The 27,314-nt window shown below is 40.0% G+C and overlaps 1 protein-coding gene across 1 annotated transcript in view; it reads left to right on the forward strand.

Annotated features, from left to right (window-relative positions):
• Window positions 1-14,789: 14,789 nt before the first annotated feature.
• The window catches only part of PGM2L1 (phosphoglucomutase 2 like 1), an 88,640-nt gene continuing 76,115 nt past the window's right edge, over window positions 14,790-27,314 (forward strand). Inside the window, exon 1 of the mRNA XM_072610864.1 lies at window positions 14,790-15,221. Coding sequence (XP_072466965.1) covers window positions 15,111-15,221 — 111 coding nt within the window. The 5' untranslated portion in view covers window positions 14,790-15,110. The remainder of the gene's footprint in view (window positions 15,222-27,314) is intronic.

The raw sequence follows: 27,314 nt of genomic DNA on the forward strand, positions 1-27,314 counted from the left end.
CAATAAGACTGAACAGACAATCTCAAAATATTCCTTCTAGCTCCTATAAAATAGCTAAATAAATAGACTTTCCAATTCAAGAGTGTTGCCTATTCCAAGCTCATACCAATTGTGTAAACTAGTTCCTTTTCCATGACAAAGTCAAAAGGAAAACACGCTTTATTAGATTAAGTTCTCGCCTTTCAAAATGGCATGTTTCTTCATTTAAAAAATTCACAAAACAGAGCAGAAGGGAGTTCAAAAGAGGACATGGACAATTAGGACAGTTTTGTTACTGTCATGTTAAATTTAATATTTACTTACAAAAAAGAATCCTTACAAAACAGTTCACAGTTTCCTATGTATTCGTCTTTTTATATATATTGAAGTGCTCACGTTTACTGATGTTTAAGTCAATAAAAGAAGGGAAATGTGTTGTTGTTGTTGTTGTTCTTTAAGTCCAGAGTGAGTCATTTGCTTCCATTCTAGTGGCACCTCCAGGAGGCACCAGGCTGGAGATATCACATCACCATTACAAACCATGGCATCCTTCCAAGAGCCCAGAAATGGCTTCTGTGGATTCTGTTTCCCTTTGTCCACAACTCAGTACCCTGACCACACAATCTCCTGGAGCAAAAACATTGCTTTTCAACAGGAGAGACATTTATTAAGCCTCATGCTCCAAGGGGTAGAGTAAGAATAATAGTCGGTATAAAGCATAGAATAAAGAGTAAAACTTTGCACCAGGCTGCTTCATTCTCTTATGGACTGGGAAACGGTCTTAATTAACAGAAGATTCACAAGATTGAAAGATTATTATTCTAAAACCCAAACTTTCTCCAAAGTTCTTTGAGATTATGGAGCCCAATCTGCTGAATTTACAGAGAAATAAATTGAGACTCAGAGAGGGGAAAAAGATAGCTTAAGGTCCCACAGATTTTTTGCAAGAGAGCTAGGACATATCCTTTCCAAGTGTTCTACATTCCAGCCAAAATGAATGACTCTTTATCCCATGAATATGCCCTGGACTGTCTTTCCTCTTTTCCCTTTGCCTACGCTATTGTCCTAGTTCTGGAAAAGCATTTTCTTCATCTTTACCTGTTGAGTTCCTCCCCATTTTTAAAATCCAACCCAAGCACCACCTCCTCCAGGAAGTCTTCTCTAATCCTCCAGTCAGAAACAACTTTTACTTTGGCTTTTGTGTAGAACTCTGTACTTCTCTAATGTATTTATCATGTAATAGGATATATTTGTCATAGTCTTTATGTCTTAGTCAATCCTAGACTGCCACACTCCAGGAATATCTTCCCAAAAGAAAGTAGGAAGAACTTTGAAACATGATTCAAACAAGTTGAGTGAGAAAATCTGCTTGTGGCCTCTCTCCTCCCAGTTCTCTCCATGCTGTTCTTGTCCCAAGCATGACTAGAGCCCAAGCCACTGCTTGACTCCAGGGTGCGCTTTTTCTCAAATCAGGTCTCACCATTCAGCCAGCAATCACCACCAATTCATTTGCCCATGACTCAGGTTCCTCTTTCACACACACATTCACTGAATCCTTTCATTCTGAATTCACCCACTGACTTTCTCTGGGTTGCCTTTATCATTGCACTCCCACTATACTGTTCCATACACATACTGACTCTCACTCCTGTTCCCTCTGTCCATGTATCATTTCAGTCTCCAGATCTTAGGCTCCAAGCCTTCCTCTACTTAGCGTATCCAGGATGGTGTCTAACCACCAAGAACAAACACCAGCCTTAAGGTTTTTTCCTAGTGCTTTTGCATAGGAAGTACTAGAAGTCTTGTGGACCTACAACCTCTGACCCAACAGTGCTTTCTCCTTTCTCTGCATCCTCAGGGTCTGATACTTTTACAGCAGGGAGACATTTCTGGATTTTAAAAGCCTTATAAAGAAAGTCTCAGCAACTATGTGTCTATTATCCAAAGATCACCCAACAGAAGTAGAAAGGAGCATCTCTAGCAGAATGGGCCTTGAACAATAAATTGGCCACAATCATTTATACATACCATCTATTAAGGAACAAGGGGCTACAATCTGTGTTAGCAGAAGAAGATGGAGTGTTATGTGTGCCTAGCAGCAAGGTCAGTTTAAAAGTATTTTGAATTGGGCTACCAAAAAAATCATAGCGAGCTAGCAAAGGTCCATAAGGTATTTTTGCTGTTGTTACGAGTTGGAATGCTAGAATGCACACAATTAAGAATTTTACCTTCCTTAGAGTAACCCTGTGCATCATGGCTGGCTCTCCCATTTTGTAGATGAGGAACTCAAAGGGAGGATGAAGCAGTTGCTCAAGGTTATATACAGCTAGTACTAGCAGAACTGGATTGAAATCCAGGTCTTTTGACCAGAGACCCAACGTTCTTACTCCTATGCCTTTATTTACCATCTTTTATTTTTCTCAGTTGTCTTTCCTTAAAGCCTTTCAGCTAAAAGCCCTGAAGTGAGTAACTGCACTTAATGATAGCAGTTGTCTCACCTCACTCAGCATCTGGTGGTTGCAGACCATTTCCGTGTGTGCGCATGTGCGTGCTTAACAGTAGTGTTACAGATGAGAGTCCAAGAGTTTTTTGTTTGTCTCCTCCTTTGCTTTGTCCACACCTATGAGTTCATGGCTGTACCTTACAGTCTCAGAGAGATGCTTGGGATTCTGAGAAGTTAAGTGACCTCTTTCCCCACAGTCAACGAGCCAGCATGTATCACAGGAGGGACTTAAATTCTGGCCTGACTCCAAGGGTAGCCCTCTTTTCCCCATGATATGTTGAGTACAAGGATTATTATCCCTATTTTACAGATGTAGAAACTAAAGCTCAGAACACAAAGTGACTACTCAGCTACTGAATAAAAAGACTGGGACCTCAAAGTTCAGTACTTCCCCTACCCCCACCCTGCCCCAATTCAGATCCTGATCAAGGCAGAGAAAGAGAATACAGAGGAACTTCAAATTCAACAAATTTTTATTTGTTGTCTACTGGGTACAGGAACAATGTGCTCAAATCTAGGGAGATGTACATCATTTACATAAGACAGAGTCACTGCTTTTATGCAGCTTATAGTCCAATAGAAGCCTTCTCTGTCTCACTGTCAAGATGAGGGCTTGCTAACAGAAAAGGCATAGATTTGGGTGGGGCAGGAGTGGGAAGAAAAGAGAGGAAACTGCAAGTATTAAAACTGTAGCTGGCCATATTAAAAGCTAATTTCATTCTTTTGGAAGCTGATCAAAGGGTGCTGAGTCACAGAAAAGTAGTTTCCATCTTGCAAAGCTTTGTCATAGCAATGAAAAAGTTACATCCATAGATAGTTAGAAGGGTGGAGTAGTCAATAGTAACTAAATACTTAGTAAGCACCTACTATGTGCCAGTATTGTGCTAAACACCGGAGAGGGGCTCATAGGTTCATAAATTTAAAGCTGGAAGTGTCTTCATCGGTAAAATGGGGATAATACATACACTAGGGTCATAGATCTATAGTTTGATGGGATTTTATAGATTACCTAGTCCAAGCCCCTCATTTGACAAATGAAGATACTGAGTCCTAGAAAGGGGAAGATGAAATGAGTTGGGTAGGAAAGTGGCAGAGCCATCTGGTTCCAAATGACAAATTCTTTCCACTATTCCACACTGCTTTCCACAAGAAAACTATTTTTCCTGGGCTCTGAGCTCAAGAATGTTAGAGCTGGTAGGAATTTTAGAGATCATTGAGTTTGACACCACCATTTTACAGAATAGGAAACTGAGGAGGGAGGGTTCCAAAGGGCAGGACCCACAAGAAGTAAATAGGAGAGCCTGGGTCAAAACTCAAGCCTTCCAACTCCCAACCCAATGTTCTTCTCAGTTTTAACAACAGTAAATCAAGCTGTTTAATTTTGTCAGGTGGAAGATTTGGTCTCATCAATCAATGAATCAACAAGCATTTATGAGGCTTAATATTAACTGTTATACTAGTTGAAAACAGATTTTCCCTCAATATTCAATTCATTTGCAAAAAAATAACCTAATAAAGCATTTGTTAAATAAGAAATTCAAATTATTCCTCATTTTCCTTTGATGTTTTTCTTTTCATGCATTTTTTAAAATGACTTGGGGCTTCAGAATTTGGAAGTGACTCCATAATGCATCAAGGTATAATGGAAAGAACATTAAACCTGAAGGAAGGAGAACTGGCTTCAAATCTCAGCTCCGAAACTTAAAAAACTATGCCACTTTGGACTGGTTCCTTTACTTCCTGCAGCTGAGTTTACCTAACCATCCAAAAATCCTTGTAGCCGCTAAGTAACACACACCTGTAGTGAGGAAACTCCTTTATAAGCCTTTAAATGCTACCAAAATAAGAGCTGTTGTAATTTTCCCCTTACTTTTCATAATAGATGTGGTTCCCCAAAGGTTATGTACAAATCCTTTGTGTTCAAGTCTTTTTGTAATGTGCAGAAATCACTCATGCTTTTTCTTTGTTTTGCAAATCTGGATTTTCATAGCTAGAGTCAGAGCTGTAACTGTCAGCCTTTGTGGCTAGGACAAAAGTAAGTTAAAGCACTGTTGTGTCAGTTAGCAGGCCCTGGGGGACAAGAACTACGCAGGGCAGCAAACACCTATCGGCTGGAGGCCACTTTTGGGTAAAAGCTCCCCCAGTTTGTGGTTACTAGTGGGGAGGAAACCATCCAGTATATTGTTGTTCAGTCATTTTACAGCTCTGTCTGACTCTTTGTGACCCCATTTGGGGTTTTCTTTGCAAAGATACTGGAGTGGTTTGCCATTTCCTTCTCTAGCTCATTTTACAGATGAGAAAATTGAGGCAAACTGGGATAAGTGACTTGCTCAAGATCATCTTATACATTGTCACTCCTTATTTTAACTAAATATCTTTGCTTTTTAGGCAATGAGATTGGTTGTTTCTTTGCTGCTGAAGGCCTGAAAGTACTGCTCTCAGTGTCCCTCTACGTTTTAAAGAGATGGGGTAAAGCCCCAGGCACTCCTTCCTGGTCTAGCTGTGGTTTTCTTAAAGTAGAAAATATCTGTAATTAAAGTAACATGTTTTTGCCTGAGGTGAAATCTCATTTCCTTCTTTGAATTTTCTCGGGCATGGCTTACCCAATGCTTCTAAACCACTTTTTATTTTTATTTTTTTTCTTCTAGCAACCAGTCACCTGACATTAAATAATTTTAACTTTACCAAGGATAGACAGTTTTTAAAAACGCTAATATATGTTATTTATTTCATTATTTTCCAATTACATTCAAAAATTTTTAAATTCACTTTTTAAAATTTTGAATACCAAATTCAGTGTCTCCTTCTCTCTTCTCTCCTTCCCCATGAGAAGGTAAGTTAAGTATTGATTAGACATGTGAAGTCATGCAAGAAATATTTCCATGTTAGCCATGTTACAAAAGAAAACACTCAAAAACCAAACAAAAAAATGAAAGTGAAAAATTCTGCAATCTGCACTCAGTTCATAATTCTCCTCTGGATATGAATAATATGTTTCATCATGGGTCCCTTGGAATTGTCTTAGATCACTGTCTTGTTAGGGCAGCTAAGTTAAAGATACAGAAATTAACCAAATAACTACAGTTCTTTTTTTTTTTACTCTCACTTAACAATTTTGCTCTCTTAGAATTATCAATACTGCCTCTACACTCTTCCCTCTGCAAAGCTAACTTCACAAGATGCTCATGTATTGTTTCTAATGCCCTACTTTGTTCATGTCACTCCACTACTCAAAAACCTTCAGTGGATCTTGCTGACCAAATAATAAAGTGTAGATTCCCCTTCTTGGCAGTCAAGGGTTTTCTACAAGTTATCTCTGACCTCCCACACTGGTTTTATCTCTCTAATGTAGATTTCTTTTCTTGCATTTTATGTTTTCTGTGCCATATTGTTATGCTGTTCTCTCTTGTTTATGGCATTGTCCTTCTACCATATATGCTCAGTATGGATGTCTGCCTCCCTATGCCCCAACTCTGCCCCATACTACTTGAATCATGGGATCATAGAATTATAGGCTGATAAGTGGCACGTTGGATAGCATACTTGACCCAAGGTCAAATCGTTCCTCAGACACTTACTAGTTGTGTCACACTGGGCAAGTCATTGGACCTCAACCAGCCTTAATTTATAAAATGGGAATAGTAACAGCACTGATTTCCTATGGGTTTTGTGAGGATCAAATAAGATATTATTTGTAAAGTGTTTTGCAAACCATTATGGAGTCACTTCCAACTTTTGAAGCCCCAAGTCATTTTAAAAAATGCATGAAAAGAAAAACATCAAAAGAAAATGAGGAATAATTTGAATTTCTTTTTTAACAAATGCTTTATAGGTTTTTTTGCAAATGAATTGAATATTGAGGGAAAATCTGTTTTCAACTAGTATAACAGTTAGTATTAAGCCTCATAAATACTTGTTGATTCACTGATTGATGAGACCAAATCTTCCACCTGACAAAATTAAACAGCTTGATTTACTGTTGTTAAAACTGAGAAGAACATTGGGTTGGTAGTTGGAAGGCTTGAGTTTTGACCCAGGCTCTCCTATTTACTTCTTGTGGGTCCTGCCCTTTGGAACCCTCCCTCCTCAGTTTCCTATTCTGTAAAATGGTGGTGTCAAACTCAATGATCTCTAAAATTCCTACCAGCTCTAACATTCTTGAGCTCAGAGCCCAGGAAAAATAGTTTTCTTGTGTAAAGCAGTGTGGAATAGTGGAAAGAATCTGACATTTGGAACCAGATGGCCTGCATTTGCAAACCCTTAAAGTTCTGCATAAATGCTTTTATTACATAAAGTGGTACGGAACCTTAAAAATCATCTAGTCCGAGCTCTTTGTTTTACAAAGCAGTAAACTGAGGACAAGAAAGTTTAAGTGACTTTCTCAATTTCTTACAGCTAGTATGTAACAGAATGGGATTCAAATCCACCTTTTCCTTTTCTATTGATACCTTTCTCTTCCTTGAAGGGCCAACTCAGGTGTCATGATGTCCTCAGTGATTCTCCCAGCTTAAAGTGATTCTCTCCCTTCTCAAATGTCTTATAATGTTTTTCCTGGATCACACCTTTGTGTTTATGCTCCCTTGAACACCTATTTTTTTCATACACACAGAACTAATTGTCAGCTCCTCAAGAGCAGGGTCTGTCTTATATGTTCTGGCCAAACTGACCTATTTACTCTGCACCAAATTCTACCATCCCTCTCCTGATTTTGTCCAGGATGGTTCCTCTGCCTGGATTGCACTCCCTCTTCACTGACTCCTCTTAAAATCCTTAACTTTCCTTCAAGCCTCAACTCAGCTAAGCCTTTACTGATTATGTTATATGGTCAGATATATAAACAGAGCGGGGGGAATTAAATGACTTGGCTAGGGAAGTGGCAGAGCCATCTGATTTCTACATCTGACCATATAACATATCTGAAGAAATGCTTTATATCTATTTACATAATATATCTGTATAAATATATCAGCAATATATAAAAATATATGCATAAATATTTGATTCTACTCCCCATCCCAACCTGTAAATTAAAAATTTTATGAGTGTAAGCCATGTCATTTTGTCTTTGTAACTCAGTGCTATATACGTAACAAACTCTTAATAAATGTTTATTAAACTGAATCTTTATATCTCTAACACCAAGGACAGGGTCTCATATATTGTAGAAGCTTAATAAATGTAAATTGAATTGAATATGATGATTATATGTAAATATTTCCTTGCTAGAATCAACTATAAAACTACGGATTTTTTTTTTTAAACATCTTTCAGAAAATTCCAGGAGAATTCAAACTTCCCTGATATTGGCAAGAACCCTAACAACACACCATCTTCCGGATATCTTTAGACAGTTTGTACTTGGCCTGAGTTCCCTTGGCTGCATTCCAGCTCTTAAACAATAATGTACTGCTCCTGGGCAGAGTCTTGTTACTTAGCATGCTTTGAGAGCTTGTTGATAAAAGAGTAAAGGCTGTTCTCTTCCATAAGGGATAAATCAAGGTTGGCTTTTCCCCTTCCACAAACAGGCCTGCTTTATAGAGTTCCACCTACAAATGTTGGCTTAAGTCTCTTGGACAGGAGTTTCAGAGCTGAAAAGGATAAGTCTCTCAAGACATCAACCCTGGTCCAGAAGAGACAGAACAAGGTGACAGGCAATAGCTGGAAGATATTTTAGAGAAAGTTTAAACTATGGCTCAGAGAGGTGAAGGAACAGAGAGTAAAGCCACAGAGTCAGTAAAAGGTACTCAAACAGTGCCTCTATCCCAGGTCTTCTGACTCAAAGTCCAGCACTCTTTCTACTATACAGGTAGCCTTTTTTCTAGGAGATGGATTCATTTTCCAGGCCTTTTGTGATAATGATTTGTTTTCTTAAACTCTCTTAGGTAAGATAAGAACCCTTATTTTAAAATATGTTTATTAGATAATGAGGGGGAAATAGGAAAGTGGAAACTATACTGGATTTCAAGTCAAGAGAAACCTAATTTGAAGATCCCACCTGTGACACTCTGTGATTCAATTTCTTTATCCCCATTATGATTATAATGCAGTACTCCTTTTACAGGGTCATTATAATGATCATGTGAGGACTGAACTTTGTCAACCTTAAAATGCTTTGTGAATTCCAACTATTATTAATAAAAAACAAAATAAGGCAGATTTTTGGTTCTGCATAAGAAAACATTTTCTTACAATTAGAAGAGTCCAACAATGGAATGGACTGCCTCAGGAAGTATCAAATTCTCTGTCTCTGAACATGTTCCGGTATCCACTGGATGACCACTTGTCAAAGACATACTAAAGGACATTTCCATATCAGGTATGGGAGCTTGAACTATATGACCTGTAAGGGTCCTTCTTATTCTGAGATTCTGCATTTGAGCAAAAGGCATTGATTCCCAAGATTGCTTTTCATATCTCTCAGCTACTAGTCATATGTGCCTTTCCATATGCTAGCAGTTTGGATGTTATTATCGTAAATAGCACTTTAAAGAGAAATACAATAATACTTGGCACTTATATAGTACCTTTCATCTATGAACCTCAAAGCCTTCTAAAACCATTTATTAAGGTTCCCCACAGGAAGAGCCATTATTATGGTCACTCAGAACAAAATGATGATTAGGATAGGGTTGGAAAGGATATAGCCAAATTCACAAAGGCTTTTAAAAGGACTAACGCAAAAGAAAAGACTTCCACTCCACATCTATCAATTCTATCTCATTTTAATAAAAAAAAAACATTAAGTACCTACTATGAAAGAGTGCCACACTCCACCTTGTATTGAAAGATATGCAATAAAGATTAAAGATAATATTCCTGCCCTTATGGAGCTTAAAATCTAGTAGGGATATCATGCATGTAAATAAATATATTTAGGTACTTACATGGCTGTATGACCACCTATGTGTGGGTAGACATTTCACATGTTAGAACCGTGTTCCTTTTTACCCTGTTACTCCTTATTATGTCCTTCCGGGGAATCCACCCAATACTCTGATAATCTCACTTTGATTTTTTCAAGATCTTGAGAGGTACCAATGTGACATTTAATTGATTTGTTGTCTTTCCTTCTCGATGCACAGCCAGCAGCCTGGCATGTTGGGAAGATTGATGGATTTGGAGTCAGAGGGGTATGGATCTGAATGCTAGCAAGGTCAAGGTGACCTTGGGTAAGCTATTTTCTTCTTTATAAAATGAAGGAGGGGCTGGACTGGATCGTTTGTGTCATGATCCTTTTCCAATCACACACTTTTTTGAAGTGGCGCCATTTCTTGAAGAAAGCCATCCCTAGTGATATGCCACTGGCCACTGCCATTAGGCTCACTTGTAATTTGGATTCTTCTGATGTCATGTGGTTATCTCATATCACTGGAGGAATATTAGCGTTAAGATGGGCTTTTGCAGCAGTTATTTAGATTTACTAAAAAACCCCCCAAAAACAAAAAACAAAACCCCCAAACCTATCATTTCCCAAAATGCGCTGCAGCTTGATTTCTTTCTTTTACTCAACCCAGTCTACTTCATTGTCTGTGGTACTTGTCAAAGATATATGTAATAGTGCTTTCTCAACAGGGCTTCCTACTGCTGTTCTCTTTCCCCTCCAGTCCATTCTTCATACCCCAGTCAAAGTAATCTTTCTTGTGCATAGATCTTTTCATGTCATTCCTTTCCTTAGAAATCCTCAGTAGCTCTCTACAGCTGACCAACTAAAATTCTGATTCTTCTGTGTAGTATTCAAAACCCTCCATGAGCTGGTACATCGGATCTCTAGTCATTTCTGTTATTGCTCTCCTCTACAAATGCTATACTCTGGTCAGAGACATCAAATATGTGGCCTATGAGGAGCATGTGGCTAGCAACACTCCCATATATGATCCCAAACCAGATTAAAATGTACTTTGGATATAGTTAACAAAATACATAAAAATATAATAAAACATAGATAATGTTATTATGTGATTTCCTGTCAATATGTGACCACAGGGATCTTTACATATGGTTTAGTGATCCATCCCATTTCTATTTGAGTTTGATATCACTGCATCTAGTCCATCTGGACCACTTTCTGTCCCCAGAATATGCAAAGATTTCTTTCTCTACTTACACTTTCACTATTCCCAAGGCCTAGAATGTTTTTCCTCCCTTTCTTTGCCTATTTCATTCCTGCCCATTCTTTAAAGCCCAATTCAAATGCCCATCTGCAAGGAAGCCTTTTCTAATTTCTATTTTGGTAATTTCCTTTCCTCTTCTAAAACCACAGAGCAATTTGCCTTTCTCTAATGCACTTGGCATGTAGGCTCTTGTCATGTCATATTATATATTATAGTTGTCTCTGTTTATGTCTTTGCCCCCTTCTGGTCTATAAACCCCATGATAGGAAAGGGCTACAGACTGGACCCATGACTTCATTGGTACTGGTATTTATTGGTATTCATCAGGTGAGGAGACTTCCTGTACTGATGCAGGTGGCACCTTCTCTACAACATATAGTCTTAGACATTTACCTAGAGCCAGGCTTCTTAAACTTTTTCCATTCACAACCCCTTTAGGCTTTTTGGGCAGTGTTCGTTGGTGCTTCGTGGCCTGAGGGCATGCACAGTACAAAGTGTGCATGCTTTGTTTTCAGAGCCAAGGTTGTAGGGAAGCTGCTCTTTGCAACACTGGCAAGCACTGCCAGAAACACCTTGGATTCACTAAGCATTTGGTTTTTAATTAATTTTTGGTCATTGTACATTGCCAGGCCTAGAGGCCTGTGGGCTACCCGAGTCTTCCCTTACCTCTATCGGAGGTCTTTGGTTGGCCAAACCGGATGCTCGTATGAGAGAAAGGACGTTCCAGAGTCGAACAAGGGTTGAGCTTTATTTCAGGGTCTAGTTACAAGTGCAGGGGAATTCTTCCTTAGGAGGGAGCAAAGAATCTCCCAAGGAGGCAAAGATCTTACAATAAGAGATTGGAAGTAGAAGTGTAAGTGGGGAGAGAGGGGGAGTGGAGAGAGGAGAGAGGAAAAGCGGAGCCTTGTGTCCTGTCCACTCCGCGCCCCTCCGCCCAAGAGAACTTTCAGGCTTTCCTGATCCTACTTAAACTCTCCAGCAGCATAGTTTGCATCTGAATACCGTGCTGTTAGATAACAATGGTGTGCCCAGATCCGGGACAATCTCAAGGGCGGGGAGAGCTCTCTCCCATCACGTTTCTCATGGGAAGAGGCGGAAATACACGAGATAGCTCGGTTCACCTCGATTCCCAGTCGTTTCCTGGGGGGGCCTCGTGAGAACTCTAAGATTTAGAAGTTCCCACCTTTACCCACCTGAGACTGTCCACCTGGAATTGAGCTTCCATCCCCAGCAGTACATTCAGAAACTTTTTATGTTACCAAATGGAGCCTCAACTCACCATTTAAGAAGCACTGGCCTAGAGCATTAAGTGACTTGTCCAAGGTCACAAAGTTGGTATGTGTTAGAGGCAGGTCTTAATCCCAGGTCCTCCTGGTTTCAAAGCTAGTTCTCTAACCAGTATTCCATGATGCCTCTCATGAGGGTAGAAACCAAGTCACACCAACTGGATTTTCCCTTGTTCCTAGCATAGTATTTTGCACATACTACAGATAGGTTCTTAAGAAATGTTTGATGAATTAGTGAATGCATGGGCTAATTCAACAGATTCCCTGTCCAAATGCCTAGTTTTTCCAGTGCAAAGAACTGTGGTCTAGTTGGAAGGGTACTAGATTTGGGGTTAAATTACCTCAGTTTTACTCTAGGCTGAGCTGTTTACTGCTTATCTGATCTTAGAAATCCCTTCTCCCCTCTGGACCTCAGTTTCCCCTTCTGTAAAGTGATAGGATTGGATTATATGCTGTCTGTGGTCTCTTTCAGCTTTGGTGCTGCCTTTTAAGGTTTCTACAATTCTGGCTTTCTATGACTGAATAATTACAGATTTTACTGAGGACTTTCTCCTCTGTGTAACCCTGTTTTGATGCTTGTATCATGTCATTTATGAATAATAATAGATTGTGCTTTAAAGTTTATAAGACACTTTATATATATATGATATATATGTGTATATATATATGATACATGTATATATCTTATTTGATCATAACAACCCTGTCAGGTAAGTGATATAACTTGCCCCATTCTATAGATAAGGAAATTGAAGCTGGGAGTGGTTAAGGGACTTACCCAGGAATATGCTGCTAGTAAGTGATAGAAGGCACAATTTAGACTTCAGTGTAATGGATTCCAAGTCTGGCATGGTATCCACTAACCTACCTAACTGCTCCTCAGAGCAAATACTTTAGTACAAAATAATAAACAAAAAGGGCATGAAGAGAAGCAGTGTGGAGTAGCGGATAGAGCTTTAGTCAGGAAGATTTGGGGTTAAGTTCTACCAAAGCAAACGGAGGAATACTGAGCAAGTCACTTCAGCTCTTCTTTCCCCTAGCCACATCTCAAACTATAAATTACAAATAAAATCTGCATTAGTGGAAGGAGTTTCCACAACCCATACCACTGAACTCAGGTCCAGGATTGATCCAAAGTGTACCACCCTGCCCCTTACCCCCATCCCAGCTGAGGTTATCTCTTTTTGAAAAATTAATTTCTTAATTTATTTTTAGTTTTCAACATTCACTTCAGTAAGATTTTGAGTTCCAAATTTTCTTCCCCTTCCTCCCCTCTCCCCACCCCAAGACAGCATGCAATCTGACACAGGCTTTACATATACATTCACATTAAACATACTTTCACATTAGTCATGTTGTAAAGAAGTATTAGAACCAATGGGAGGAACCACAAGAATTAGGCTATCTCTTGTGGAGTGCTCCAGATTGTTGGATTTAAAACAAACAAATATGTTTTATGACATATATGTGTGTACGTGTTACCTGAGGGCAGCTAAGTGGCACAGTGGACAGAACAATGGACCTGGAGTCAGGAAGACAGGAGTTCAAATTCTGTCTCTTACTAGCTGTGTGACCCTGGCCAAGTCACCTTGCCCTGTTTGCCTCAGTTTCCTCATTTGTAAAATGATCTAGACAAAGAGAAAACAAACCATTCTAGTATCTTTGCAAGAAAGCCCCAAATGGTTTCACGAGGAGTGGGATAGGACTGAACAACATGTCATCTATTCTTGGGTTCCCAAAGTGACATTTCTCTACAGCCCCTTCACAGAATCTCTAGCTTCCTTCTAAGTACAGCAGTGCACGAGGATCTCCTTCACTATTAGTTCTCTGGTCCTTCTTGAAATTACTTTGTGTAACAATGTATACATTTGGTGTTGTAACGTTACTTTGTATACGATTTGTGTTAAAGCCCTAGATACAGTAGTGGATAGAAAGATGGCTTTGGAGCCAGGAAGACCTGGGATCAAGTCTCTACTACTCCGATTCATACTAGCGGTGTGAAGTGGGGCAAGTCACTTCACCTCCCTCTCAGGGCTACAAGGAACTCTCTAAGATGCAGAACAGTTGTCGACCTTCATTGGAAGACGAATTGTCTTTACGGGTGGGGGGGCTCCCGCCAGTGAACATAAAGGTCCGAATTCCTCCTCTCCAATTCCCCCCCACTAATCTACCCCCCCCCCCAAAAAAAGACCCCCACACTTTCTGTGTATATTTACGTTATATTCCTGTACTGGAATGTAAGCGCTTTCAGGGCAGGGTCTGATTCGTTTTTTGGTTCTTTTTACATCTCCACCACCTAGCATAGTCCTCATCCAAAAAAAGAGAACATATGCCCTTATGAAACACCGACTGAACCGCACTGAAATGAAGCAGAGGTAAATGAGGGCCGAGGGGAGGTCGCCGCCTCCGCTAGCCCGCTTCATCTACTTCGCACCAGGCGTGTCCCGGGAGGGAACTCACCACACAGCAACTGCACGGGACTCTCGGAATTCGAGCCCAGAAGGAGAAGCAGAGGCTGCTGGGACTGGTAGTCTCTTTGGCCGTGCCCAGAGCAGCTTCCACGAAGGCCAGGGAAGAAAGAGAACGACATTTCCCAGGAGGCCTTGGGAGCTCTCTCCCCCAGCTCCTCCCCAGGCTCGTGCCCCAAAGTCAGAGCTCGACGGATGCCCTCGAATAACGGGTCACGGCTGGGACCGTGGGGCAGTCTCCTCCTGGGCGAAAGGAGGCGGAGAGACACCGGAGGGGTCGGAGCGAGGAGATCGCAGGAACCCTCTCCTTAAGGACCCTTGTTCCCCTCTCTGCTGCCTTGGGCAGCGTGAAGGGAATCGAGGACGCGATTCGCTGCGGAGGTGCCGGGAGCGCGGGCGCGTGTCCGCGCGAGGGGACGGGGCGGGGCCGGAGGTGGGGCGCGCGGGTGGGCGGGGCCTGGGCTGCGCGTGCGGCGGGTACGACCCAGACCTCCGAGGCCCGCTGTTGTTCCAGGCTCCCGCTGCAGCCCCCGCGGCCCCCTCCCCGACAGCTTGTCAGTCGGTCAGTCTCGGAGGGAGAGTGGGAGGACGAGGAGCTGCGGAGCGGCCGGCGTCGCCGCGTCAGTTCCCGAGGCTCGGCCGCCGCGGCAGGTGCCCGAGCCGCTCGCTGCCCGATGCCCTGCGGGGAGGCAGGGGTGCCCGCAGCCCGGTGAGCAGCCGCGCGGCCGCTTGCTCCGCCTGCCCCGCCTCTGCCATTGCCGCCATGGGGGACGGTGCCGGGGGAGACATGAACTCCAACCTCCCCTGTGCCCCCTACCACACCGGGGACCCGCAGTTGGACACCGCCGTGGGCCAGTGGCTCCGCTGGGACAAGGTGGGTATCGGCGCCCCTAGCCCGTGCTTCTCGCTTCTCCGAGCCCCTCTCAAATAGCCTCTGTTGCCTCCCTTCTCTGGTGTACCTCCTACCGCCCCCTCCTGTCACGTATCTCCCACCGCCCCTTTCTCGACTCTCAGGTATCCCCATCATCTCCTCCCGACCGCCAGGTACCCTCCATCCGTTCCCCTTCCTTCCATGTAGCCCCTTTTACTTCCTTCTCGATCTCAGGTACCCCCAACACTCCGTTCTGACCCCCAAGTGCCCTCTATTATGCCCTTCCTTCCCATGCCCGTCCTACCTCCCCTTTCTCTACTCTCAGGTACCTTCATTATCCACTCCTGAGTATTCTCCCTTGCCATCTTACTCCTCTCTCGCAGGTACTCCCTATTGTCCCCCCTCCTGACTCTCCAGGTAACCCCCATTTTCGCCTCCTTCTCACTCTTATGTACTCCTAATACTCCTTTCGATTCCTCCTATTGCCCCTTCCCGACTTCCAAGTACCCATGTTTCCCGTTCCCGACTCCCAAGAACCTCTATTGCCCCTATCTCCTCCCTCTGAGGTGTCTCCTATTCTTCCCCTTCCAATCCCCCATATATCTATTGCCCCCATCGTCTCCCTCCAGACTCCCAGGTACTCCCCATTAACTCCCTCCTACGATCTCCCAAAGGCCCCTCAGTGCCCCCTCCTAACTCCCAAGGACCCCTGTTGCTCCCTTCCTCCCGACTGCCAAATAACCCTCCTTCTCTTGCTCTCCTTTCAAGTCTCAAATAACCCTCCTATTCCATTTTAATACCCGCTTCTTCCTCTGGTCATTCTCCTCGGGTGTATTCCTCCTTGGATAAGACCCCACCCCACCCTCCTAGTTGTTTGTGTGTGGGGCGGCGGGCACGGTGGCCTGCAGGGAGCCGAGGACACGCCTTTTGCCCCTTTGCGTGGGATATCTGCAATCCCTCGCTTCGCAGTGCAGTGGCTAAAAAAAAAAAAAATGCTGTGCCTGTCATCCCTTACCAAAACATTCATTCTAAGCGGTGTCCCTCACTCTATGATGCCTTTTCTACTTCTCCTTTCTTCCACTTCCTTTTTTCGGAGAGAGAGAGAGAGAGTTTGTGTGGGTGTGTGGTGTGTGATGTTGAGGTGGGAGTGTCCTTAGGGAAGAAAGTGAAGGAGGTACATTTTTGGACGATTCCAACCAATATTCTGCCTCAGTTCTCTTATCTGGTGTTATCATATTTCATCACTAGGTAGTTCTTAGTCTCTACTCTCCCACCTCCAGTCCAGCTCTCTCAGTACTGGGAGTTTCCCTCATTCTTTTTCCTCTCTCTGGCTAGCAAATATTTATTAGACAGTATATTCCCATTAATCTGAGAATATTGACATTCCTAGTTGTGTTGGTGGTGATGACTTCTTATTCTAAATATCCCTCTTTTATTTTGAAGGAATCAGAATCAGGTTACACAGCAATATATGGGATCCTATAGGTGAGAAAGACATCGTTTTAATTTGCAAATATTTCAGCTGTGGTTAGTGTTTCTCCAGTTGAGCTTGGAAATACTGGTGATAGCTCTAAAGCAGATATATAAAATCAGTGGACAGTGAACTAGGCCTGAGAAGAGAAAAATTAATATTCTAGTAATCACTAATGTGAGATGATTAAAAAGATTTTTTAAAGGATTAGTTTAATTTACTTGGCGATGTTAACATCTAGCCCTAGTGCTTCAATAAATGAAGAAAATGGGGAAGGTATCTGCTTTGTGTACTATTACAGGGTCAGATGCATTTGGGAAGTTTCATTCCTGTCTTCTAAGCGTCCATCTTCAGTTGTCCTGAATCAGAGCTAGCAAATCTGGTTCTAATGTGATCAGGTTTATGAATCATTTTTGGTGAAGTTAGGTGTGTGAAATTTGTGGGATGGAGTAATTGTTAGAAAGACTTGCTTATTTCAAGGCACCTAGATGGGGTGTAGTGGATAGAGTGCCCGACTCCAAGTCAGGAAGTTTTCAAATCAACAAGGATTTAATAAGCACCTACTGTATGCCAGGGACTGAATTTAAATCTTGCCTTAAACACTTACCAGTTTTGTGCTAGTTACTTAATCTAATCTTCAGCTTCCTCATCTGTAAAATGGGGTCAAGAAGAGGCAGACATGACCAGTTCTTGAGTTGTTTCTTTTTTGCATATCTTCTTGGCCTGTTGCTTAATTGTCAGCAAAGACTAGTGGTTGGTTAGAGTTGTAACTTAGGGAAAGTGAGCTTGTAGCTTTGGGGTATAGAATTCAAACACAGAATAATTTATTCTTGAATATAACTAAGGAAGAAGGCTTTACCAAACAATTTACCTTGACCATGGAAAGCTAAATAGAAATGTTATTGAAAATAGTGTTTCTTTGCTATGGAAACCTACAATATCGCTCTTTTAAAAAATTAAATGCAGAATGTGTAATTAAATACACACTGAGTACATACTGTACAAAACGCACTGTTCTGGGCAGTGTAAGAAATACAAAGATTTATAAGCATCTGTCTTCTAGAAATTTAATATTTAATTGTAGAAACAAGTGGTATACACCCAAAAAGTTCACCCATAACTGGTCTTTAGGAGGTTTTTTCTTCTTCTCTTTTTACTGTGAAAGAGCCTTTGGAGACCATCTATTTATAGAAGAAATTAAAGTTTTGTTGTTGTTGAGTCATTTCAGTCATGTCTGACTCTTCTTGACCCCATTTGGGGTTTTCTTGGCAGAGATACTGGAGCGGTTTGCTATTTCCTTCTCCAGCTTATTTTACAGATGAGGAACTGAGACAAATAGGGGTAAGTGACTTGCACAGGGTCACACAGCCAGTAAGTGTCTGAGGTTGGATTTGAACTGAAGAAGATGAGTCTTCCTGACTCCAGCTCCAGTGCTGTAGCCACTGTGCCACCTACCTGCCCCAGTGAAAGCTTAGAAAGATAAACAAACACGCATACACAAAACACAAAACCAAAACAAACCAAACAAAACCCCAAATCTAACCATGGTCATGCAAGTGGAAGAACTGGAAATGGAATCTCATTTTTTCTTGGATTCTAGGCCAGAGTTCTTTTCACAAGCCAAGTATCATCTCAGATTGTTCTCCTAAGTTGGTCAGACTTTTCTAGTTATCTGATCTTGGCATTCAGGCAGTAAATTGTGAGGACTGGGCTGAAAGAATATTCAGTTCAAAGCAGCAGTTGCCTCAGTTTCCTTGGCAACAATTTTTAAAAAATGATTTCCTTTTTTTCTAAAAATGGAGTACATAAAGATCTTATGAACCTTTTGTGAATTTGATGTTTTCTTTTTACAGAGGAAAAATGGAATTCTGTGTTTTAGAAAGTCTGTTCCTTGCATTTCTTCATCCTTTTATAGATTGTAAGCCACGTTTTGTATTTCTAGGGCTTCGCACAGTACCTGGTGAACAACAACAATGATAAATAATAAAGTAGTAAATAATAAACAATAAATCTTTACTGACTGGCTTTTTATTTGAAAATGTGCTTTGAGAGGCCGCATGGTGTCATGAACGAGCACTTAGTGTCAGAAGATTTGGTCCCAAGACACCTGTGACGTTAGCGTTTATGGTTTTGAGCAAATCGCTTAACCTCTTTGAGTATCATTTTGCTCATGTGTAACTTGTGGCACTTATATCACAGTGTTTAAATGGCTTATAAACTTTAACGTGCTATGTATATGTGAACTGCTTTTATAAAGAGATGAAATTATATAGATTTGCAGCGACATAGAGTTTTGGCAATTTCCTTTGCCTTCCTCTTAAGTTGCAAGGTACCTGTATCCTTGTGTCTTTTCTATTTTGGTTATCTTTGACCCCTTGTTTCCCTTCCTAAAGTTTTCTTTACCACTTAATTTCCCCCCAGACCACCCCTTCTTCCTTCCCTCACTTCTCTTTGATTTGTCTTATTATCTCTTTAATCTAGAGTATGGATCTTAACTTGGGGTCTGTGAACTTCTTTTGAAACATGGATGGATGGATAGATAGAGCTGGAGAGTAGAGACTGACAACTGTCTGGTGAAAATTTTTTAATAGCTGAAAACTATTTATTTCAGCATAATGGGTTTCCTTTGTAATCTTAATAATTTCATTTTGTACATTTAAAAACATGATTTTGACAAGAGGTCCACAAGCTTTTCTAGTCTACTGTGGCACAAAAGGACCATGATGTAAAAGAGATTACAAACCCTGGTTCTAGGGGATTATTTTCCCTGTTATTAGTCTGCCTTTATTTTTTAAAAAAATTTGTTTGGGGGGAGTAACTAATAAAACTTTATCTTTATTTAGTATATATAATACTATACATTATTGGTATCAAAATACTCATATTATTACTACACAACAGTGTTGAGGATCTTCATTTAATTTAACTTTATCCTTCCCTGTGGGGAAAGTGCTTCTTTATTTTTCATACAGATTTTCTAAGTCTAGTCACAAATTTTATTAGAGAAATTTTTCTTAAGGAGTTTGTTACATAGCTTGTAACTGTCAACATTAACTGCTAATTAGTACTGAGGTTGCTGCCCTCTGGTGTTGAGAATTATTGCACTGAATGGAGCACATGATTAATGCTTTAGAACAAGTGCACACCAAAAAGATAATGTATTAAATCCTCCACTAGTGCTTTTAAGAAAACAAAAAAATCTTAAAAGTTCTTACCAACAGTGAAAAACTGGGAGCAGTAATAACCATTGTCTTGAGAATATATGAAAATTACTTTGGTACATCAATTACCATTGTTCTCAGTTATTAAACACTGCCTTTGAGCTTTCTGGGTAGAAAATATATTTCATTTGAATTGTTGCAGTTCCTTCAGAAATTTTTCAATAAGTATTTCTTTTTCTTGACATTTTTCTCAAGTTCTTAATAGCAAAAGATGAAAATTCTTTTTCTTTCTGAAGCAGAACTGAATTGTTTATTCATAGGATCATAGATCTTAGAACTGGAAGGAAACTTGAGGTCGGTAAGTCCAGCTCCCTGCTTTCAGGCACATAAAGTATTATTTCAATTTTACAGATAAAGCAACTTAACCAGAGAAGTTGCTGAGGTTACACTAGTAGTGTTTTTAAACACACTCTCACACACACAAGAAATAGCTCACTTAGGTATACTTTTTGGGGAGAAGAAAGCTAGCTCATTGATCACTCAATTTATTTTTTAAAAATTCCTCAAATTTTAAAGATGTATTTTATTGATGCTTTTTGTTTTAACATTACACTAATTTCCAAATATATTCCTCCTCCCGCTCCCTGAGCAAAATCCCTTTTAACAAAGGTTTGAAAAAAGAAGAAAAAAGCAGGTCAGCAAAACCAACTAACATACCAGCCATACCTGACTGTATGTGCGGTAGGTCACACCCTTAGTGCCCTTCACCTGCATATAAGGGAGGGAGGGGCATTTTTTCAGTTTTTCCCTGGGGGTGTTTGACTATTAAAATTAGCTTTCTGTTTCCTTTTTTTGGTCTTCCCATTTACATTGTTCTAAATCATTATATATATTGTTTTTCCTAGTGTTGCTTATATCACTTTATGTCAGTACATAAAAGCCTCTCCATACTTCTTGAAATTCTTCACATTTGTCATTTATTGGAGCAGTAATAATAAATACATTTATGTATGAGGAAGATAAGGGAACAAGCAGTTAGTAAGTGCCTGCTATATGCCAGGCGTTGTGCTAAGCACTTAACAAATATTATTTCATTTGATCCTTGTAACAGTCCTTTGAGGTAGGTGTTATTATTTCCCCCATTTTACAGTTGAGGAAACTGAGGTAGAGATTAAGTAACAGGGTAACTTGTCCAGGGTCACATGGCTAGTAAGTGTCTGAGTTTACATTTGAACTCCCGTCTTCCTGATCCCAGGCCCAATGCTTTGTATACGCAATAAACAACCTAGCTGCCTTTGGTACCACAGTTTGTTTCATTGTTCTCCATTTGGTGTGCAGCTGCTTTGTTTCCAGATCTTTTCTTTCATTAAAAAGCACTGTTGCGATTATTTTGAGGCATATGAGACTTTTTTTTTTGTTATTGCACTTTTTGTAGTAATTCAATTTTACAACCATTTAAGTACTTACTGTTTGAGGGGCTATTCTAAGTGCTAAGTGACAAGAACAAGTAAAAAAACCCTGTGCTGTCTTTAAGGAACTTACCTTCTACTGGAGGATCCAATATTCAAATATAAAATAAATTGAGGAAGATAGGATCACCAACATTTGAGAGATAGAAGAGTCTTTCCACACATAGACTGTGGGGAGTCTTGCATTCTGTTCAACAAGCCTCTATTTAAGCACCTCCTATTTCTAAGGAACAGTGCTGGGCACTGAGGGTATGCAGATAAAGACATCAGATCTTAAGAAGTTTGTTTTATCCAAGACAATGTGTTCATAGATATGTCAATATAAAATATGTACAAAGTTGTTTCAGCTAGTGGGGAAGACTTGTACCACAAGGGCTAGGGGAGATCTGGAAAGGTTTCTTTCTTGTGAGAGGTAGCAGTTGAGGTGAACCTTGAAAGAAATTAATCATGTTAAGGCAAAAGTGAGGAGGGGGTGTTTTCCATATATGAGGGATGTGGATGTGGAAGTTGAGATGTTATAGACAGAGGACAAAATGTGGGACAGTTAAAAATTAAAATTAAAAAATGTGGGGCAGGTTTTTTAGGGGGGGCAGGAATGATTCTTAAAAGAATTTTATTTTCACTTCCAGATTCTCTCCCTCTGCCCATTGAGAAAGCAAGAGATATGATACTCATTATAGAAATTAAGTCATGTAAAACTTTTCCACATTAACCATGTTGTGAAATAAAGAAGCAAGAAAAATAAAGAGGAAAAATTATGCTTCATTCTGCACTCAGAAATCCTTCAGTTCTTTATCTGGAGGCAAAACAGTATTTTTCCTCATGTATCCTTTGGAATTGTTGTAGAACATTCTGTTGATCAGATAATTAAGTCTTTTACAATTGAACATTGTTACAATATTGCTGTTGTCGAGTCTTCTTGTTTCTGCTTACTTCACTGCATCAGTTCATATGTCTTCCCACGCTTTTCTGAAACCCTCCTATTCATTATTTATTATAGCACAATAGTACTTCATCACATACTTATGCCATAATTATTCAGCCAAATGTAGGGCAGTTTGACTGGATCACAGAATGTATGAGTAGATGGTAATGTGAAACCAGTCGAGAAAGAGAAACTGAAACCAGGTTGTGAAGGGCTGCATTTGCTATACAGAAGAGTTGATATTTTATCCTGGAGGCAGTAGGGAGCTACTTCAGCTTCTTTAGAAGAGGAGTGACATGGCTAGATCCCAGCTTCAGGGTTTAGCAGCTACATGAAGGCTAGATTGGGGAAGAAGAAAGGAATGAAGGCAGGGAGACCAACTAGCAGGCTGGTGAGATGTGATGAGAGCCTGAATTATGGTGGTGGCCTTTTTAGTTGAGATAGTGGGAGGGATGTGAGAGATGTGTGGAGGTGGAATCAGTAGGAATTAGGCATAAGTGGAGTAAGGAACATTAAAAACGTTGAGGATGACTCTGAAGTTTCAGACCTGGGTGACTGGAAACATAAGTGGTGCCCTCGTACAGAAATAGGGGAATGAGGAAGAAGGATGGGTTTTGGGGGAAAGATGAATCACAGAAATTGAGAGTTGAAAGTGACCTTAGAGTCCTTCTAGTCCAACCCATACTGGAAAGGAACCCCAAAAGGAGTTCCATTTTGGAAATGTGGAGCTTGAAATGCTTATGGGATATCTAAGTGAAGCTATGCAGTAGACAGGTGGTGATGCAGAATGAGTTCGGGAGAGAGACTAAGGCTAAATATGTAGATCTGGGCGTCATCTACACAGAAGTGATATTTGAAGGGGAAGCTAAGCATTTTTAGAGGCACAAAGAGGAGGGAATACATTTCCATCATAATGAAGGAGCTATAAAGATGAAATGAAAAATTTAGTAAGTGTGCCAGTTTGACTGGGACATATGGAGTCTGTGAAGGGAAATAATAATAAGGTGAGAAGAATCCAGAAAAGTAGGCTTGCTCTAGATTGTAAAGGACTTTAAATATCAAGCTGAAGAGTTTGTATTTTTACCTAGTCAGTAGAGAAACACTGAAAATTTTGAGCAGGGGACTGACAGGGTCAGAGGTAATAGATTTATCAGTGGAGGAGCTAGATTGGAGTTCCAGCTCCATCCCTTACAACCCATGATAATTCATAAGCATTCATTAAGCAGTTACTTTATGCCAGACATTGTGCTAAGCAAACTCTGGAGATACAAAGAAAGGTAAAAGTCCCTAACTAAAGGAATTCACAATCTAATGGGGGAGATAGTATGTAAACAGTTAAGTCCTGGCAGGCTACGTAAAATATAAATTGGAAATAATCAACAGAAGGAAGGCAGTAAAATTAAGAGAGATTAGAAAAGGTTTCCTGTGAAAGATGAGACTTTAGCTGGAACTTGAAGGAGGCCAGGAATCAGATATATGATGAGAGAGCCTCCCATGCCTGGAGTACAACTAGAGAAAAGGCCCAGAGCTGAGAGATGGAGTATCCTGTTCTTGGAAGAGTCAGGAGGCCAGTGTCATTGACTTCCAGACTAAGTGGTATTATGTGAGGTGTAAGAAGACTGTGTGCAAGGGGGCAGGTTATGAAGGACTTGGATTGCCAAATGGGGGATTTGATATTTGATCCTGGAGGTGAGGAGACACTAGAATTTAGTGAATGAGGTTGAGGGCAGGAAGACATGGTCAGGATCCTGTACTTTAGGAAGATCACTTTGACAGAGGCAAGTTCCAGAATCTCTCTGGGACTCACTTTACTTATTTGTAAAATGAGGCAGTTGGACTAGATTACCTCTAAGGTCCAAGCTCAGAATCTAGGATCCTGTGATTCATGCTTCTTTGAATTCTTAGCGTTTGTTGTTTGTTTCTGTCTTTCTTTTTCTGTCTTCTTTCTTTTCTTTTTTTCCATCAGACCTGTAACTTCTTTATTGTCCCTGTACAAATACAAATCAGGACTCACAGAAATTTGTAGTTCTGGAGAAGTGCCTGGCACTGAGTTTAAAGTGGTTTGCCCAGTGTCGGAGAGAGAGAGAGAGAGAGACTGTGTGCGTGCGTGCGTGTGTGTGCGTGTGCATGTGTTAGAGGCAATTCTTTAACCCAGGTCTTAATTCTAAGATTAACTCTCTACTATACCATTGCTGCTTTTCTTTTTTGGTAAATAATTTTTCTTAATATACTTTGATGGTACATTTCCTGCATTTTTTAGTGTATTCCTCTCTACTACTTGTCTCTATCCCTTATAACAAAATATAAAAAAGAGGAGAAAAAGTTTCGCAAAACTAGTCAATGTTAAAAATAAATCTGACACTATATGGAACCTTCCATCCTTATAATCCCCAACTTTGGCAAAGAATTGGGGAAGGTAACTTTCTCATGTCTGACTGAGGCCAAGGTTGGTTATTATAATTATACAGAATTCATTTTTTTAAACCATTTTGTTGTCCTAGTAGTTGTGTATGTTGTTTTCCTGGTTCTGATTATTTTCACTTTGCATCATTTCATGTAAATCTTACCATGCTCTGTTTCCACCACAGCCATTGTTCCTTACAATGCAGTAATAATCTATTATATTTAAATATCACAACTTGTTTAGCCATTCCTCAGCCAGTAGGCATCTTTGTTTCTAGTTCTTTGCTACCATAAAAAAAATGCTGCTTTGAAGATATTTTCTTTTTGTTTTGAAAGACCTTGGCATATATGCCTAATGAATCTTTTATATTGCAAATTCCTATGTAGATATTTAATAAGAAAAATTTTATTGCATAGAAGGAAAAAATAACAGAATTTGTGACTGATTGAATGTAAAGGATGTAAGAGAAGAGTCAGTTATTTTAAGAATAGAAATGATATTCAAAAGGGGAACCAGTTTGGAGCTGAATAGGAGGCGGAGATGTTTGGTTTTAGATATTATTTAAAACAGCACTGTGACATCCTAGGGTTGTTGTTGTTCAGTCATTTTTCAGCTATGTCCAGCTCTTCAGGATTCCATTTAGGGATTTTCTTTGCAAAGATGCTGGAGGGGTTTGCCATTTCCTCCTCCAGCTCATTTTACAGATGAGGAAACAGAGGCAACCATGGTTGCCCAGGGTCATACAGCTAGTAAGTGTGGGAAGCCAGATTTGAACTCAGGAAGATGAGTCTTTCTGACTTCAAGTCCAGTACTAACCACTGTGCCACCTAACTGCCCCATCCTAGTAGAAATGCCTTAATTCCAGATTCTTTTTAAGGGTTTATTCTTCATTTTTACTGTGGCATATAGAGTTTTGCACCCAGAGTCAAGCATAATTAACATTTTAAGGATCTCTTTTCTCAGATTGGGTACCTTGTCCACCAAACAGTTTGTGATTTTTTTTTCTCAGATAGGCTTAGTAAGTTGTTGTAACTGGAAGAAAAGTTGCCTTGTGGCTAACCTGATAATGAATATCTACACTTTACTAAGGTGTTTCTCAGACACCCTACATAGTCTGTTGGCAGGTCTGTACTTGAAGCCATTTGGGTTTGGTGGGACCTTCTAGAACTTGTGCCCCTCTGGGATAGCCTTCAGAAACTCAGAATTATGAAATGCACTTCAGTGGAACTTCTTTTTATTTATTTAATTTTTATTTAATTTTTTAATTTAATTTAATTTTTATTTAATTTTTAATTTAATTTAATTTTTATTTAATTTTAATTTTATTTATTTTTATTTAATTTTCTTTTATTTAATTTTGAACTTTAAAAATACCTCCAAAAAAGAGTATTTCCATGTGTATTGTAAAATAGGAGAGGATTATGCATGAAACTGAGAATCACCATTATATAGAGCTTGCTTTCAATGAACTCTTTACTTTCAATCATTTCTTGGTTATGATTCCTTCTGTTGTGGGGGTAGAGGGCCTATCCTTAGCCCCTCTCTCCCCTACCTCCTTGTCCCAAATTGAAAAGAAAAAGAAAACCCTTGTAACAAACATACAGAGCTAGGCAAACAAATTTCTACATTGACCACATCCAAAAATGTATGTCCCATTCAGTATATCACTTCTCTGTTAGGAAGTAACTTTGCATCTTTCTTCACTCGTCCTTTGGATCATGGTTACTCATTGAATTAAGTCTTCCCAAGCCATTTTTCTTTACAATATTGTTGTTATTGAACATAATGTTTTTTATGCTTTTATTTCTAAGAGGGTAAGTAACTTTATCTTTGTCCTGGCTTATTTCCAGACACAACAATCGGAAATTGTAACTCTTTTTGAGCTTAAATAAAACAGGCAAAATGGAACATTGTTGGAAAAAATGCTACATTGTAAACAAGGGTTCCTACCACAAGAGTTAATTTTTATGCATAAAAACATTCCTTAGTATTTATTTTTCTTAAAAAAATGCGTCATATGAAGAAGTTTTCTGGCTTATCTCAATACGCTTGATTCCTGTTCTTTCTGGCTTCAGTCTCTTTCTAAATCATAACTGAGCCCGTCACTTACTTGCTCACAAACACAATCACAGCGTCTCAGACTGGCAGAGCCCATGGGAGCCATCTAGCTGAACCTGTTCTTCAACATGAATTGTTTCTACAACATACCTGACAACTTCCAATGGTTTTTCATTCCTTCTTAAATTCCAGTCTTCTTAATGTGGCATTGATGCTCAGTAACCTGACTTCAACTTTCTCTCACATTGTACCTGCCAAAAAGTACTAATTGTTGTTTCTGGTTTTTCCCAGCTTTTTATTGCCTCAGGGCATTTACTCATATTGTTCCTTGACCTTGGAGTATGCACTATTATTCTTCTCCCTCTAGTATGACACATACTTTCCCATTTTTACCTAGTGATCGTTCAAAGCCGAGCTCTAATGCTTGTTGACCTTGCAGAAAGAATGCTGGACTTGATGAAGATTTGGGACGCAGTCTTACCTTGCTTAATAGTTACTTGCTCAAGGTATATACTGTCTTGGAGCCTGTTTCTATAGCCATAAAATGGAGTTAATTGCACTATTTCTCACACAAGGCTATTGTGAAGAAAATAATTTGTAAAGCTTAA

The sequence above is a fragment of the Notamacropus eugenii genome, chromosome 5 (assembly GCF_028372415.1).
Source record: "Notamacropus eugenii isolate mMacEug1 chromosome 5, mMacEug1.pri_v2, whole genome shotgun sequence".
Lineage (NCBI taxonomy): Eukaryota > Metazoa > Chordata > Mammalia > Diprotodontia > Macropodidae > Notamacropus > Notamacropus eugenii.